The 17,504-nt window shown below is 37.0% G+C and overlaps 1 protein-coding gene across 3 annotated transcripts in view; it reads left to right on the top strand.

The window, feature by feature from the left end:
* LOC111504846 (adenylyl cyclase 78C) overlaps window positions 1-17,504 on the top strand; it is a 215,956-nt gene that overhangs the window by 183,253 nt on the left and 15,199 nt on the right. For 2 of the 3 annotated variants that reach the window (XM_074170986.1, XM_023159555.2), the window contains 5 exons: window positions 3,342-3,579; window positions 3,735-3,861; window positions 4,990-5,102; window positions 11,396-11,662; window positions 14,866-15,067. In XM_074170986.1, the coding sequence (XP_074027087.1) occupies window positions 3,342-3,579; window positions 3,735-3,861; window positions 4,990-5,102; window positions 11,396-11,662; window positions 14,866-15,067 (947 nt within the window). Of the gene's footprint in view, window positions 1-3,341; window positions 3,580-3,734; window positions 3,862-4,989; window positions 5,103-11,395; window positions 11,667-14,865; window positions 15,068-17,504 lie in introns of all 3 variants that reach the window. The other variant, XR_012464500.1, reaches the window with a different exon arrangement.

Below are 17,504 nucleotides of genomic sequence, written 5' to 3'. Positions count from 1 at the left end.
TGGTCAATATTCACCTGACCATATTATACTTGCAAATTCCAATTTGAGTCTCAAAAGTGAGTAGTATAATAATTTTATAGTATTGTTATTCGTAAAGTCCCGAGTTTGTCTAATAATGAATCCTAACACTCGATTTGACGATTTGACAATATTTTGAATATATTTGGCAAACGATAAGGCACCCCAAGATTTCTAACCTCAGAACATTTGTGGTGGACTTCCCCATCCATCATATAATCAAAAATTACAGGATCCTTCAAACGAGTTATTATGATGATGCTACATTTGTTAATATTGAATTTCAATTTGTTTGTGATGCTCCATTCATGAATACTGTCGATGATCACTTGGAGGTCGAAACACGAGGATCGTTTTGGTGGCTTAAAAGCAAAGAAGAACAGACCTCGGAAGGTGACAATTTCTGTCGATTGTTCAAATAGTGGGGCATCCACTTTTTGATCTTCTTGACATTTGCAATACGTTTTAAACCATCAAAAACCGACGTAAAGTTATTTCGCTATCCCACGCACCGTTTTTGATGGGTCAGTATCCACCAGAGTCCTCAAATCCTCGTCCTGGATTACTGTAGGTCTTCGGTTTCAGAGCTCAAATACCCAGAACGAAATTTGGCAAACCAATGTCGAACTATCACTATCATTGCTAAATGCCTGGTAAACTTTTTGGGCTGTTCCAGCTGTTTCGATGTATACAGAAATGTGTAAATATTTCATTTTGATAAAAAAATATCTTTGATTTTGAGTGATTTTGATTTTCAGTATACAGTACATTTCTTCAATATCCCCCCCTTTTATTTTTTGAACGGGTCAACTCAAAAAATTTAAATTTGGAATAATGAAATTAATGCATGAATACTTTATTTTGAAGTGAAATTGACAGATGGAACTTTCAAGATGGCTGCCATCTGGGAAAAAAATTTAATGAAAAGGGGGATCTTGTGACACATCATTTCGAAGCTCCTAATGGATACTTCACAACCCTAGAATATAAAGTCAGTCTCTTCACTTACTACAAAATGGCGGAACATTTAATAACTTCCTGAAGACAAACACATTAATATCGATATTTCTAGAAATATTCCTTTTTATTTGCCATATGGCAATTAAAACAACCCGATAAGGTTTGTTAAGTTATTTTTTGTTAATAAAAATGACAAAAAATGTCAGTACAACAATGAACATCATTGTTCAGTTAGAATACTCTCATTTAGTTTTCGGTTTTACTAGAAAGGTACCACGTCAACAATCTCTAAAATGGTCAATTCTCATCCATTGGAAGAAAAAATTAAAGCGATTTTTATTTACAGTGCGACGCGTAACTTTCACGAGACCGAAAGGATGTTCAATTAACGTTTTCCGAATCGTCTTAACTGTAGAAAATATTTGAGGGAACTTGTATCCAAATTCACAACTACCACTAGTGTACATAATAAAAAGCCCCCTGGTCATCCGTCCATTCCGGAAAAACAGCAAGTGCAAATAATTGGTGAGAGAGTAGTAAATCCTGAACAGTATACTTACTCCGTCGCGAATGTTTGTGAGGTGTCTCATTCTACTATGTGCATACTTTTGAAGAGGAAAAGCTATCATCCATACAAAATTAAAATGGTATACCAATTAACTGAAGATGACCCTGATCGAAGAACAGAATTCTGCGAAATCATGACGGAAACCATTGTAAGGCATCCTACCTATCTCCACAATATTTGTTTTAGTGACGAATGTACATTTTTTTTAAACGGCAATGTTCACAGACAAAATTGCCGTTATTGGAGTGACACCAACCCTCACATTTTCCGGGGAACACATACCCAATATCCAGAAAAAATTAACGTTTTGGCAGGAATATTGGAAAACTATATTGTAAGACCTCTATTTGTTGATCAAAATTCAACAGGGAAACTGTATTTGAATATGCTGGGAACTACTGTTGACCCTCTATCACTGAAATCGTCGAAGTGAATCCTAATGAATTCGATATGGATATTGTATTCCAACAAGATGGAGCACCACCACATTACTCCAGACAAGTAAGAAACTATTTGGATACTTTTTTTTCCGGTCGTTGGATTGGCCGTCGAGGTTCTACAGAATGGCCAGCCCGCTCGCCAGATTTGACACCTTTGGACTTTTATGGGGCTATTCGAAGCAAAAGGGGTACGAAACTAAACCTGCGTCAATATTGGATATACGGCAGAGAATAATAAATATTTGTAGAGGTATTGACGTTACTGTGTTCGAAAATGTTCGGCGTGAAATATCGGATAGGCTTTTCATATGTCAAGAAGTTCAAGGCAACCATCTTGAATATCTTCTGAACTGACATCAAGCTTATTACCACATATTATGTAGTTTAATGTCAATGTATTCAGGCAATTATTGAAAGTTCCGCCGTTTTGTAGTAGTTGAAGATATTGACATTATATTCTAGGGTTGTGAAGCATTTGTCGGAAGCTTCAAAATGATGTGTCACAAGACCTCCCTTTCCATTTAATTTTTTTTCCAGATGGCGCGCAGTCGCCATCTTGAAAGTTTCATCTGTCAATTTTACTGACATTTTTTGTCGTTTGAAAAAAAATAACTTAACAAACCTTATCGGGTTATTGGAATTTCCATATTTCTAGAAATATCGATATTAATGTGTTTGTCTTCAGGAAATTATTAAATGCTCCGCCATTTTCTAGTAGGTGAAGATATTGATTTCATATTCTAGGTTTGTGAAGTATCCGTCAGGAGCTTCAAAATGATGTGTACAAGACCCCCCTTTCCATTTGATTTTGTTTTCCCAGATGGCGCCCAGTCGCCATCTTGAAAGTTTAATCTGTCAATTTTACTTCAAAATGAAGTATTCATGCATTAATTTCATTATCTCAAATTTCAATTTTTCAAGTTGACCCGTTCAAAAAATAAAAGGGGGGACATACCACGACACAGTAGAATAAATATTTTTTTAAGATAAGGAGCTACAAAAACACATAACATTAAAACGGACGAAGCTTTTAGAACAACCTAATATTTTGAAATATTAATTTCAATTTATCGTGCGCTATTTCCATTGTAAATTAACGTGGCGTGATCAGAAAATCTTGTGATTTTTTCAATAAATTCACTGTAGTCGAAAAAATTAATTATATAAGACACAAAACAGGTCCCAGAATTGGTCCTTGCGATACACCACCTATTATATTTTTTTTAATCAATTATGTTGCCCATATACATTCATTGTTTTTTATTAAAGTGTGGATCAGAAACTGTCTGTGCTTTATTTTTTCATCACTGTTTAATCTCTAAAGCTATTGTTGAATATGATTTTAACATCTTCAGGCTCTTCATTCCACTTTCTGCCCAGATGTTTATATTACTAGTGGTATTTTTTCTCATGGTGGCGTATCATGCCAGGCTGGTAGAAGTTACGTCAAGGCTAGACTTTCTATGGAAGCAGCAAGCTGAAAGAGAACTTAATGACATGGAAGAAACTAGACATAATAACACGCAGCTGTTGAAAAACATTCTACCTGACCATGTGGCTCAGCATTTCTTATCTAGCGATAGAAATAGTGAGGTAAAACTAGTTCAACTACTTATAACTAACAATATTGCACTAGTTTCAAAAATAAATTGTAGGGAGATGATATTACAAAGTACATTAACATATTGTTTCAATTTTTTTATGAGGTCAATGATTTTTATGAAGTACATGAAGAGTATATTTTTCAGGAACTTTACGCTCAGTATCGACACGAAGTGGGAGTGTTATTTGGAAGTATACCAAACTTCACGGATTTCTACTCAGAAGATATCAACAAAGGTGTGGAGTGTATAAGGCTTTTGAATGAAATAATAGGTATGCTAATGAAATTATGAAACAAATTCTCAGACTATAATCCCGATTTCATGGAATGTATATTGGAATGTATTTGTTATGAAAAAAGTTCTTTCTAAGAAGTAATAGTAACTACCGAAAACACTTATTGGAATCAACAAAATTCTCATAGGTTTTCAGATTTTGAACAATAACGTAAATAATATTGGCCTTAGTTTTAGCTCTTTCCAATATCCAACAGATTGATTCATTTATCAATTTTTCAAAATGATACGATTATATATAACAGATGAAATGATTAAAATGTATTTGATTTCTCGAATCTTAGATATAACCATTTCAAATTAAGCCACAGGCTATGTGCTGTACTATGGTATACAGGGTTAAATATACAAATTGTGTGGGATAAATCTGCCATTCTTAATGTAAGAGATGATCAAAAATCATACTCAAAATATCTAGGTGTGATTTTTGTTTTTGATGGTTAATCTAACTGTAGGCTTTATTGATTGAAATTATTTGCTAATGTGGTTTTGATTCATCTTGGTTGGAACCAGAGCAATGAAAACATCACGTGCAACCTTGATAGCCTGGAACATCGAATAAAGGTTGGAGATTTGTCTCTCCTATAGATTATTCCACGGGAGATTCCAACAAGATCGGTACATATCAGAAATACGCGACGGAATGTGACTGCTTATCGTTTTGAGGTTCAACTCAATACACCCCGAACTTCACTGTTTAAGAACTCTTTCACCTGGAGAGCTGCGTTTATGTGAAATAAACTTCCACATACGTTTTTCCAAATGAATTTAATCTCCAGCGATTCAAATCCAATGTGAATCGCCACTTTCGCATAGGCACCGCTCTGAGGGCGGATTTTCCTGTAGTCCTTAAAAAAATATCAGCACTGAATTATGTCATTTCACATTATTATCAAGAGAAGTGTTAACAGTAAAATTTTCTCCGATCCATCAATGTTTATATTACTAATTGAAATTTACTGTTATGCCATTGATTAATGCTTCAAGTAAATCCCAAGTAATACATTCCTACATGTTTCTGTTCCTTCTCTTCGCTTCTACTCGCAAATATACAAAGGTAGAACAACGATATTATTTTCTAACCAATACTACGTTTACTTTTCAGCTGATTTCGATGAACTACTAGATGAAGAACGATTCAGCACTATAGAAAAAATTAAAACAGTTAGTGCCACAGCTACATATATGGCAGCATCTGGTCTCAATCCAACGCACAAAGTAAGCTCCTATAAATTCAATGTATTATTAGGCTTCAACAATGAGGTATTGCAGAAAGCTTATAAGTTCTGTATCTCCGTGGTTCCCTTCTGTGAACTTGTCGTCAAGTATCTTAAAAACAAAAGGGGATTCTTGTGAACTTATTCAATAACCGTTTCTAACGTTTGTGTGTTGGCTATGACCGGTAATAATGACGATATTATCAGTAGTCCATCGTCTTTCGTAGAGAATTTTTTCCTGCATTGGGGACAGATTATTCTAATAATTTGATAATTTCTCTTACTGGTAACTTTGTACTTGTTCCAGATCCTCAGACAACTTTCTTTTATGAATTTTTTCTTATTCATTTGTATTTTGATTCACAGTGATATTCTTTCTCTACTTCAGCTATGCTTTTCTTTCTCTACTTTAGCTATGCTTCAGCTTCTGTTACTATTTTTAGGACCTCGTTAATCCTTAGCTCGCACAAGTTTCGACTTCTGAGGGTTGTCGTTCGTAGGGGTGCGACAGCTGGTTAACAGTTAACAGAGAAACAGATTTTTTTTAAAACAGATAATACCTTAAGTTGATGTTGATGAGTTTTTGGAAAAAATAATGGATTGTCTATAAGACAATCAACAAAAACCAATATCTGTTATATCAATATATGTTATCTTTATCTTTTGGGGATACTGTTTGATGGAATGAAGTACTGATCACTTCTAGAACTTTTTTGGAATTCTATGTTCAATTACGTACCTGAAGTTTGAACACTTTTTTCTACAGGTGAAACTCAACTGGATTTTCATTTTATTGATATGATCGAGCAGGCTTATGATATTATTAGGCAGCATTCTGTGCGGTCCAGATGAGTCGAAGACCAAATAATAAGGACGTTATCGAAGACGATGTGGCAATGATCAAAGAGATCTATCTTGCCACTTATAAGTAAAAAACTGACCGTAATTCAGAAGTATCCAGAATTATATGAAATTGGAGATTAGGTAAGATTGTCGGGGAGCTAGCCCATGGCCTGATTCACTACGACCTTTTCTGATCTATTGTGATGCTCCTTGGTTGTTAGAGCTCATTGTCTAGCTGGATCTCTTTGATGAGACTCTGGTTTCTCTCCCCGCATCTTGCGTGTCTCAGTCTTGCTATCGCTTCGCATTCATAGAGCAATGCAGTGCAGTTTCTTCCTCTTCTTGACATAACCTGCATTGGGTTTCTTCTGTCAGATCCATGTTGCTCTTATGTTTCCTGAGTCAGCCATGCCCGTCAGTAGACCCACCACTACCCTTACAAGCTTGCAGTTGTAGTTTAGCAGGTCTTCCGTGAATCTGGGCGATGTTCCTTTATGAACTCTCTCGCCTGCATCATTCCTGGGAGCTTATTCCACCAATCTATCGATTCGGCTTGCATCCATGTGTCTTTCGCTACCCCGCAGAAGGGTTCTGGGACGATCATAGCTTTGGATGCTCCTTCACGGGCTAGAAAATCGGCCTTCTCATCGCCTTTGTGACCTTCATCTCCAGGTACCCAAGCTAGATTGACCCTATTTTGGGTCAAGTCTTAAGAAGACTTGAAATGAGCTGAGCGCCTCAATTGCCGCCTGGCCGTCGAAGAAAATGGCAATGGTTTTATTTGTGACCTTCTGCCTGTTTATTTTCCCTCTACAGTGTTCGATGACCGCTACTTCTGCCCAGTTCCAGTTGCATTATGTCCAAAGCTAAGTGCGATTCTCGTCTTCGCTCTGCCTCCGTAAATACAGGCTCCTACTCCTTCTTGGGTCTTTGAGCCAAGTTACTTCCTCTTTCACCGATGGGTCGTTTTGTCAGTCTTCTCTACTTGGTATGATGATTCTGAAATCTTTTTAAAAGTTGTACTACGGAACTGTGTTATTACTAGTATTGGATCTGCCTTAAGCTCATTATACAGTTTCAAGTATTCTGCACCGTGTGACTGGCTAATTGGGGTTTGCCCCTGCATTGGAAAAAAAATGGAGACTACACGGGTAAGTATTATTACTTCCTGAGCCGCTTCCGGGAATAAACAAAATATTACGATACCATAACACTAAGAAATAACTTATTAGACATATCAGTGTCGAACCGAGTTACGCAATGAAATTTGAAAACAGGATGTTAACCAAAATTATGAAAACTGAAAAATCAGAGGATCGGGCGATCGAAAAGTAATTATATTTGAAGAAGTTGGGAAGTCAGCAGATTTGCGAGAATTTGCTTGATATTCTTGGAGATCAAAGGGATCAATTTTCCTCTGAAGAAAAATACCCATCGAGAAAGATAGTTTACATGTTCAGCCCTGTAATTATCGATGCAGTTCATGTATTAAGTTTATGAAACCGTTGAATTGGGTTCAAGCAAAAATCTGAGGTACTCGCTGAATACTTTTTATGATCACGTTCATCATACAGTTCACGTCGATTTTGAATTTCTGCAAATTTGATCCCCAAATGTTGACCAGAAGCATTATGTTCGGTCTGAAACAAAAAGACAATCGAAGATATGGAGGTACTCTGGTTCTCCAAGGTTAGGTTAGGTTAGATCCAAACTGAGTGCGTCTATTCGACCCTCCATCACAACCCGCAAGGGTTCATTGTGGCTCACACCTATTCACACTCTACCAAATAAACCCAGATCTTTAACGAAGCCGATTAGTTTGTATGGTGAGTGGTCTTTTAGATCAGACGGTAAGTACGGCTCTGCCGAACTCCTAAAACCTGATTCGGTCCCAAGCGGGGCAGGCACAAAGTATGTGCTTTGCTGTTTCATCATTTTCCAAACAGAGGCGACACACACTGTCTTCCGACAGTCCGAGTCTCTGCATATGACGATTTACATGACAGTAACCTGTAAGAAGGTCGGTTATCCCTACTGTAGTCCAACAACTGTTTGGTATCAAGCTTCGAAGGGTGAATAAACGCCTTGGATTGAGCCAATCCTGGAAGATTCGGCCAAAAGTCTAGAAATCTTCTTGCCATCCAGGTGTTCAATCTTTGTTTGGCAAAGCCTAAAGCAATGCCAATGACAGGTTCTGGTCCGATGAAGTTGCTTTGCAAGGGATTCAGCAGCCTCATTGCCTTCCAGGCCAGTGTGGCCAGGAATCCAGACCAAAGACAATTTGTTAAGTCTTTCTATCGAGGAGAGTCGGTTTAGGCAATTTGCTACCAATTTAGATGTTGCTCGATAGGAGTCAAGAGCTTCCAACGCCGCTTGACTGTCCGAGAATATTTTTATTGACTTGTGTATGAGGTTGGATTTTTCCAATCTCTCCGCACACATTTCAATAGCGTAACTTTCGGCTTGAAATACAGTCGCATATATTCCTAGGCAGGTGGATGTCTCTGTCTTGCGTCTGCGACTGAAAACACCTGCACCAGAACCGGAAGGTGTTTTTGATCCATTTGTGAACCAACAACTATCTGCTCTTAATATTTTCTCCTCCCGGAGGATCCAGTCCTCTCTACTCGGAAATAGTACTTTATAAGGCAGTTCGTAGTTGACAGTTGGAGACATAAAGTCAGAGGTCATTTCCAGAATGCTCTGACTTCCAGTGTCAACCAACAGTCTGTTTCCCTCTGCATTAAGTTAATTTGTGCAATTGTCAATGTACACAAGTCTATATGCAGTCCATCTAGCCTCTCTCCCCAGAAAAATGTGGAGAGGAGGCAGATCTAGAAGGATCTCCGTGGTCTCTGACGGTGTAGTACTGATGACACTACTGATTGCCAGACAAGCCTGTCTCTGTATACCAGAGAGCTTCTCCTGGGCCATTTTTTGTAAAGCCTTCGGCCACCAGACAATTGCACCATAAGTGACCATTGACCATCACATAAATCCAATGGATTTTTTTGGGACCTAAACCCCAAGTTTTACTACAAATCCTTCGACATGTACATAAGGACAGTCTGGCTTTGTGTAAAACTTTTTCTAGGTGAGCATTCCAAATAGAATGATCTCACCATTGAGGAAAAGTGGCGTTAGATCGTCCAATTTTCTCCTCATGGTGAAGGGGATTAGTTTTGCTGGGGTTGACAGACATCTGCTCCCTCAGACATCAACTGCGAACAACGTCCATCATGTTTTGGAGGATATTACAAGTTACATTTCCCGACGTGGACCTTGCCAAGATGATAAGGTCATCTCCATAAGCTTGCAGATTTACTTTTTTTCTGTCGAGTGCATCAAGCATCAATCCATTAGGAGTGACCACAGATGGGTCGATTCTATACTTTTCTTAGCCAGATATGATACTATAGATTCAGGTAGTGCATTGTTAAATGCTCCTTCAATATCGAGAAATACAGCAACCGCCACTAATCCCCTTGTTGTCAGGGGATTGGGAGATTTTCTCTAGAAGGTTGTTTAATGCTAAATCTGTCGATTTGCCGGTTTGATAAGCATACTGATGGTTATTCAGGGGGATGCATATAATGCCACCTTCCTGATGTGTCCGTCCAGTATCCTCTCAAGTCCTTTCAACAGGAAAGATGTAAGGCTGATTGGTCGTACCGATTTAAAGTGTGGATATTTCCGACCCCCTTGCTACCAATCAACTGAGTGGTATATAGTTCCACGCCAGACTAGCTCTATACAATTTTATATGAATAAGTAAAATTATTTTCAGTTCGTTTGGAATTAGAGCTGAAAATATACCATCGTCTCCAGGAGATTTGAAGGGCTGAAACGACTTGATAGCCCATTCAATAACGTGTCAGATTTCCAGAGAAATCTATTAGAAAAGTTCTTGCTCCAGTTTGTTTTGTATTGTAATTATGATTAATTTTCTGGAAAAGAAGTAAGTAACACCTGTGCTGAAAAGTTCTGGGCTTTATTTATCAACGTAATCTTCATCAAGAGCCACTCAATCATTCTAGCGCCGCTCAAACCATTTCAGCACTACTTTTATAGAACGATTCATCTTATTGCCCCGAAATAGGCCTCAGTTTCAGTAATAACCTCTCCATTCGAGCAAAATTTTCTCACCGGTGAGCATATTTTTGGGGTTTGGAAACAACCGGTATTTGCTGGGAGTCAAATCTGGTGAATACGGTGGATGTGGGAGCAATTCGAAGTTCAATTTATGTGGTTTTGCTATTGTTTTGATTGACTTGTGACACGGTGCGTTGTCTTGATGAAACGCATTTTTGTTTTTGCCATATGCGGTCGTTTCTTTGCAATTTTGGTCTTCAAACGCTTCAATAACGCTATATAGTATTCACTGTTGATGGTATTTCTCTTTTCAAAATAATTGATGAATATTACACCACGCACGTCTCATAATACCGAAGACATAACCTTTCCACTCGATTTTTGTGCTTTTGGACGATTTGGATGAGGTTCACCGGTTGCTCTCCACTCAGATGACGATCGTTTGTTGTTGATCAATGAAAATAACAAAAGTAGTGTTACTCTCAGCACAATAACTCACGAACTTATGAGTAGAATATCATGAAATTTCAATAGTTTTCTTTTGAAGGTTAGTACCAACTGAAATGTAGATAGAACAAGATATAAACGTACACTCCACAACAAAAACTATAGAGAGAAGACGCAAAAAGTTGTCCAAAGGTATTTTCCTGTTGCAGGATAACGACCCTGCACACAAATTGTATATTGTTATAGGTTTCTTCAAATTACTCGAACACCCCCTTATTCACCATATCTGGCTCCATCGGACTATCATATTTCGTCTGAAAAAAAAACCTGAATGATTTTTTCCAACAAGGAGGTGATAATAGTTGTGAAGACCTGTTTGCAGACCGAGATTTGGTTGGATTCGTCGCAGTTCAGCTGTTCTGATTGTAAGAAATAAAATATTGATACGTTTTTCTCCGTGGGTTGACTGACTACACTGAACAATAATCAAACTTAACTTTATTTCACTGCAAATGCAACAATCAATTCAACTAAAACTTCAACTATTATTCGAATGTCTATCGCCTTACTAAATCACCTCGCGTACCGCACTGTAACTTCCACTCGACTGTCGATATGCTCGCGGCTAGCGTTCATATATCGTAATCGAATGCGCTAGAAAATTTCTCCGAAATTTCGTCAAAATCGATAGCATTATTCTCGCTACATCTAGAGCGGCAGCGAACATCATACATTCGCGCGCTCTTAGCTACGTCACCAATGGTTTATGGCTACCAGTGGCGGCCGTAGTTATTTTCTTTGGGGCTTAATTTACAACAATATTATTTTGGCTAATAGAATACTTTTACTTTCAAATTTTGTTTGCTTCTACCTGATAATTTTTCAACACAAACTCGTACATTTTTTGCATAGGATTGTCGGAATTCAGACAGCCCGGAACATCTCTGCGCCCTGGTGGATTTCGCCATGTTGATGCGTCACAAATTGGAGGCCATCAACAAGGATTCCTTCAACAACTTCAGACTGAGGATAGGTATCGCTTGCGGACCACTCGTATGCGGAGTAATAGGGGCAAGAAAACCGGTTTTCGATATTTGGGGAGACACTGTGAACCTCGCCTCCCGAATGGACTCGACAGGAGTCATCGGTGCCATACAAGTGCCCAAAGAAACGGCCCAAGTAGGTAAAAAATTATATTTCCATATATTTTTACAAATCTACAGTGTTCAAATCTTGACAATGGTATTTAAATTACTGTATAAGCGTCGGTTGAATGTTGTTTGGGGAAGTAACGACGGGGACCATAGACCCTCGGCCATGGAATAGTACCCTCGACCTCTGGGCACCAGCGCATAGCATTTGCTAATGACGTAACAATATTAGCAAAAATTGAAAAAGAATTGGAACGAATCGTAAGGAAAATTGCTGAAAAATGAATGGCATTTGGATTGGAAATCGTCCAGAAAAAGTACATGGTAATGGGAGATATAAAACAAGACGATGATACTGATTTGAAGATACCAATTGGGGAAGAACAAATCTTGATTTTCGAAAAAGTTGAAGAGTTTACATATTCAGGGGGAATTGGAAGACAATGGCCACGAAGATCGATGAATAAAAGCAAGAATCATGAAAGAAAATCAGAAATATGAACGTTGAGTCGAAATTTCAGTCGAGAAATGCTTAGGAAAGATTATATCAGCTATATATACATAAGATACATAGGTGCTGAAGGAGAGTAAAGAAGAAAAGTTGGGAGAATGAGGTAGGGGTACATACAGAAGAGGATTTGGAGCAGGAAAACTTTTAAATGGTTGAAGGATTCATATAAAGCAGTATTAAAAGCACAAAGCATCAGATGGATAGGACATGTTTAGGAATTGCGAAATTACAGAATGGCCAAGATGGCTGGAAACATACAAAGGTTTTGCAAAGAATGAGCGTCCTAAATTGGAGAGATAGAAACTGAAGCTGAAGAGATACTTTGAAGAAGTAGTTGAAAAGGCAGGCAAATGCATTATGATCAAGGCCTCCAAGGTCTGTTCAGCAAATATATACTCTGCACCAGATTAGCAAGAATGGCATTTCATAAACATGTAGTTTAGGCATCCTTTTCTTCAGATGGGGAAGATATTATTCTGAATTTTGAGTGGTAAAAATTGATACCTATGTAAAGAATGTCAAAATATAGAGGTCACCTAGTAAACGAAAAACGTATGTTGTTTGAAGAATATAATCATATATATTTGGTCGGTCGGTAGCCGGTCGGTTCGACGTGGGTGCTTCGTTCACTCACTCAAATCGACCGCCGTGTTGGTCGCTGGATCAAGGCCAAGGCTGAACGATAAATTTTCACTTGCTATCGTTCAGCCCGTGTTAAGAATCACATGTTAAAAGGTAAGACCTCGTTAGTCGTTAGTTAGCTCGCACAAATTTCGATTAATGAAGGTTGTCGTTCGTAGGGATGCGACAGCAGGTTAACGGAAAACAGATTTTAAACAGACAGACAGAAATACAGATTTCAGAAAAGATCCTGTTCATTTTTTTATTGAAGTTGATTAGATTAAATCTTGAACAAATTTGGAGATAAACTACCAGAATTGCCATCGTCAACCAATTGGATCTGATAGATACCAGGCCGAATAACTTTTCTTTCCTAAAATATCAGCTTTTTTTTAATCAGACAAAAGAAGTTGATGAAAGACAAGAAAACAGTTTTATTTTCATTGAAAATAAAACAAACTAACAAATTGAATCCTAACCTAACCTAACCTAACCTAACCAAAGCAAACGCGAATGGGATCTACTTTTCCAACTGTCGCACTTGAATCGTAACCCAGATAAAGAATTCAATACTGCAAAATGAAATGATCAGGAACTTTCCTTTCATTTGACATGTTACAGAATTCAATTATCACGCTCAGAAGTCGTCAAATTCTCCATCGTTGATGAATCATGTCAGATATCGTTTTGAATCAGGATATTGTGTGCGTCGTTTTTTTGTACCTCCTTTGGATAGAATGATTGATACGGCCCAGGGTTATTGTATAGGGGGGTTACGAAATGTTATGTGCAATGCTTTCCTATGGTGTGTGGTTCACTTGGTTTTATAAGTTCTATTTTTTCAATCACTTCAAATCATTTTGAAATGATAAAATAATGTCGGAACAGACAATTCCACTTTCTGCTTCAATAAATTTGTTGGGGTTGAATGGATACCAATATGTCTTGGCGCAAACATGTCGCTGGAATTGCAAAGGTTGCTTTTCAAAACTGTACACACCACAGCAACTTTTGATGCTTCATAAAGCTCAGATCAGACCTTCTTTGGTGTATTGTTCTCATGTATGGAGTTCCGTCCCCAAAGATACCCCAAAGTTGCTGGATTCCATCCAGAAAAGAGCCATCCGCCTGATTGGAGACGCGAATATCACGTGCAACCTTGGTAGCCTGGAACATCGCAAGAATTCAATTCAATTCACTGTCTTTGGAAAATTCAAGGACAGGTTTGACATATACAGCCCTGAATGTTGAGAATTTTATTTTATGTGAAATTTGTCTAGTTCTATTAACTCCTTTTCTCAGGAGAGATAACCATGTTTAACCGAAACCGACACAAACCGTTTCTGTCAGTTGTTTTTGTTTCGTTAGGTTCTGTCATCAAAAGTCATCATCAAATACAATGTTTATTTTTTATATAGGTCATTGATGATACTCTATCATAAAGTATATGATTCGAAAAAAAATAGATACTAATCAGTACTTGTCTACCGTCTATAAAGTTGTTTCAAAGTAATCTGTACTTTTTTTATCAGTGAATCAAACAAAAAATGAATCAAAAGGTGGTTTATTTCTTGAATGAATTTAAATGCTTACCTATTCCCTGTTATCGGCAGAAATCAAAAATGGGTAGTTCATCACTGCCATGTTGCCAAATCATCCTTTGGACGAATTATTTTTCTAGAAAAGTATATTTTTTGAATGTCTAGAAAAGTATGAACATATAAATGTCACCAAACTTTTCGACGTTTCAAATTATCAAAGTATCAAAAATGTAAATATTTTAACAATTTTGAGAACCAAATCTAACTGAACGAAAAGTAAGCTGAAGAAGTGGCTCGTGTTCAATTGATTTTGTTCAAACTCTCATTTGATTTGAAAGTTACTAAATTATTTTGAGAAAGAGGTTGATTTCGAGTTTTTTCTGTATAAATATGATGAAGTAGAAAGCCAAAACCTTTTCCATAAATATCGAACTGTCAATCTCTTCAAATTCCATTTACCTTCAGCTGCTTTCGATTTGAGTCGAGTAATAGAATAATTTATAACGTCAAGAGTCTTTTAACCTCCCTCAGAACTACTTTCAACCTATTTGATTTCAGATATTAGGCATGAGAGGATACGAACTCAAGAAGCGTGGAATCATCGACGTCAAAGGAAAAGGTCAGATGGAAACTTACTTCGTCATCGGCAGACAAATAAAACGGCCTCCGAGTTTCCAAAGGCAGCCGAGCCATTATAGCAGTTTGGCGGCGGTGGTTTATGCTGTTGCTCAAACGAGGAGGAAACACACAGGAAATACTCGTAAACTTTCTTATTATTACTACACAACTTATATAATAAAACTAAATTGAAAATAAACCCCAATAAACTCAGGAATGGTTTCCTAAATGTAATGCTCACATTTAATTATGTTATGAAATTCGAATCGTAAAGTAACTATTGAAATACTTCAGTGTCTTTTATTCGGTCAGGGTGAGATATTCCTTATTACTTTTTTGCATATTACTGGAGTTTTTTTCCCAACACCAAATCGTTATTTTTAACACCTCGACACGTGTTTCGATCACCAAGTGATCATCTTCAGGAGGAAGATTAAACTGGAAACTTCCCTAAGCTAACGCTATTTATGCTATACAGGTAAACCATACAGGTATACCACACATAAAGGTATACCACACCTAAATTAATTTTACAATTTGCCTCATGTATTATTTTACAATATCTCCTTATGTAATGTTTAAATGTTATAGCTATATATAAAAAGAAGTTTAGATTAAGAATGAAAGAAATCTCGACTTTCAGAAAGGACAAAAACCAAGATAAATACATCTCAGTTCCATACCACAAATATACGAAGAACTTTGGAAAGATTTTCAAGGAACTAGGTATGAAGGTGGTTTTTAAAACAAGTCATGCACTACAGATCCTTTTGGGAAGTCCAAAAGACAAAGTTGAGAATTCGGTAAAGTCTGGAATTTACGAAATTAAATGTAAAGACTGCGATGCAAAATATTATGGACATACAAAAGAATCTATTGAAGTGAGATATAAGGAACACATAGCACACTTAAAATATGGAAGACCTTAAAAATCAGCAGTCGCCCATCATAGTTTGCAACAAAACCATTTCATAGACTTCAGTTCATTAAGATTAGTTAGACAAGTTAACAACAACAGGCAACTAGATGCCTATGAGAGTGTAGAAATAAGTAAACATAATAATATTATGAATAACGATGACGGTCCAATACCAAATAGCATACTATATAGCTTGTTAAAATAATATTGGATTTACTGATTACTACATAAGGACACATTGTAAAAATAAATTTAGATAGGCAATATTGTGCTATTATATATAGCTATAACATTTAAACATTACATAAGGACATATTCTAAAATACTAGTTAAGGCAAATTGTAAAATTAATTTAGGTGTGGTATACCTGTATAGCATAAATAGCATTAGCTAAGGGAAGTTTCCGGTTTAATCTTCCTCTTGAAGATGATCACTTGGTGATCGAAACACGTGTCGAGGTGTTAAAAATAACGATTTGGTGTTGGGAAAAAACTCCAGTAATATTCATTGCTACACCAAAGGTTCCAAACAGTGCATCATAAGTAATTTTTTGCATTTCTTTGAAATGACTTTTTCTGTCTTAATGACAGATCCATAAAACTTTCAACGCCTCTATTGTTCAACTTGACTTTGGACATGTCTTTGGTGATTTTAACCAAAATTACGTCGAAGTACAGATACTTTCCAACTTTTGTTATTCTCAACGAGTTCTACAATTCGCAAAGAACTCCACAGAAGCTCACATTTTCAACCAATGTCTATATAGGGCATCCCACCGAAAACTTGACCCCCCTGTAAGTCAGAAACGGACGTGTAATCTAAAACTTCAAAGAACACGTCAATTTTCATTTCTAGGAAGACTAACTTCACCCCCCTGCGGTCAGCAACTACTCCCCCTATTTTTTCAATGGCACTAGACCCCCAGTCTAGTGATACATCATTAAAAAGGTCTTATGTCCATCTATTACTTCTATAATTTTTTTCGGAATTGGTTCATTCTTATTGAGAAATTAAATGTTGAACGTTTTATTTAAGAATAAACTGAAAATTTGCTATCGATCATTTTATTGATGAAATCAACAAAAGTAATATCAGTGGCAACACAATCAACGGAAAAAGTGTTTAAAATAACCTCCTTCTAGTTCCATACAATAATACAGTGTACTTTCGAAAGCGTTTCTTACATTGTTGAAGATGTCCGGAGTCAGAAATCGGCATTCCCGAACAATTTTCTGTCGCAGAAAATTCATTTTCTTCTATGTAACGTAGGTATTGATGGCTCACGTTGTGGTCTGGATGATTCGTATTATACATTTATGCAGCAGCTTTAGCACATTCATTATTTCGATAATAGGCTGCAACAAGTTCTATTCTTTCTTCAGTAGAATAAACCATGTTGGAACACAGTGAACAAGGATGACTGAATAATAATTCGTGAAGAAGTGACAGTGGCCAACTATCTACTTTTTGTTCTGCGACAACTAAATTCAACAAAAACTACCAGTGCAGAAGAAACTAACAGTGTCGTCCATTTCAAAACTTTTGATACTAATTAAATAAATTCTACAAATCTAGAAGACCTGCGACAGAAAATTGTTCGGCAATGCCGATTTCTGACTACAGACATCTTCAACAATATAGGGAACGCTTTCGAAATAAG

The sequence above is a fragment of the Leptinotarsa decemlineata genome, unplaced genomic scaffold, assembly GCF_025532065.1.
Source record: "Leptinotarsa decemlineata unplaced genomic scaffold, Ldec_3_MD MMD2_tig00000008_RagTag_RagTag, whole genome shotgun sequence".
NCBI lineage: Eukaryota > Metazoa > Arthropoda > Insecta > Coleoptera > Chrysomelidae > Leptinotarsa > Leptinotarsa decemlineata.
Note: the sequence above shows the minus strand (reverse complement) of the source record. Positions and strands in the feature narration are given on the sequence as shown.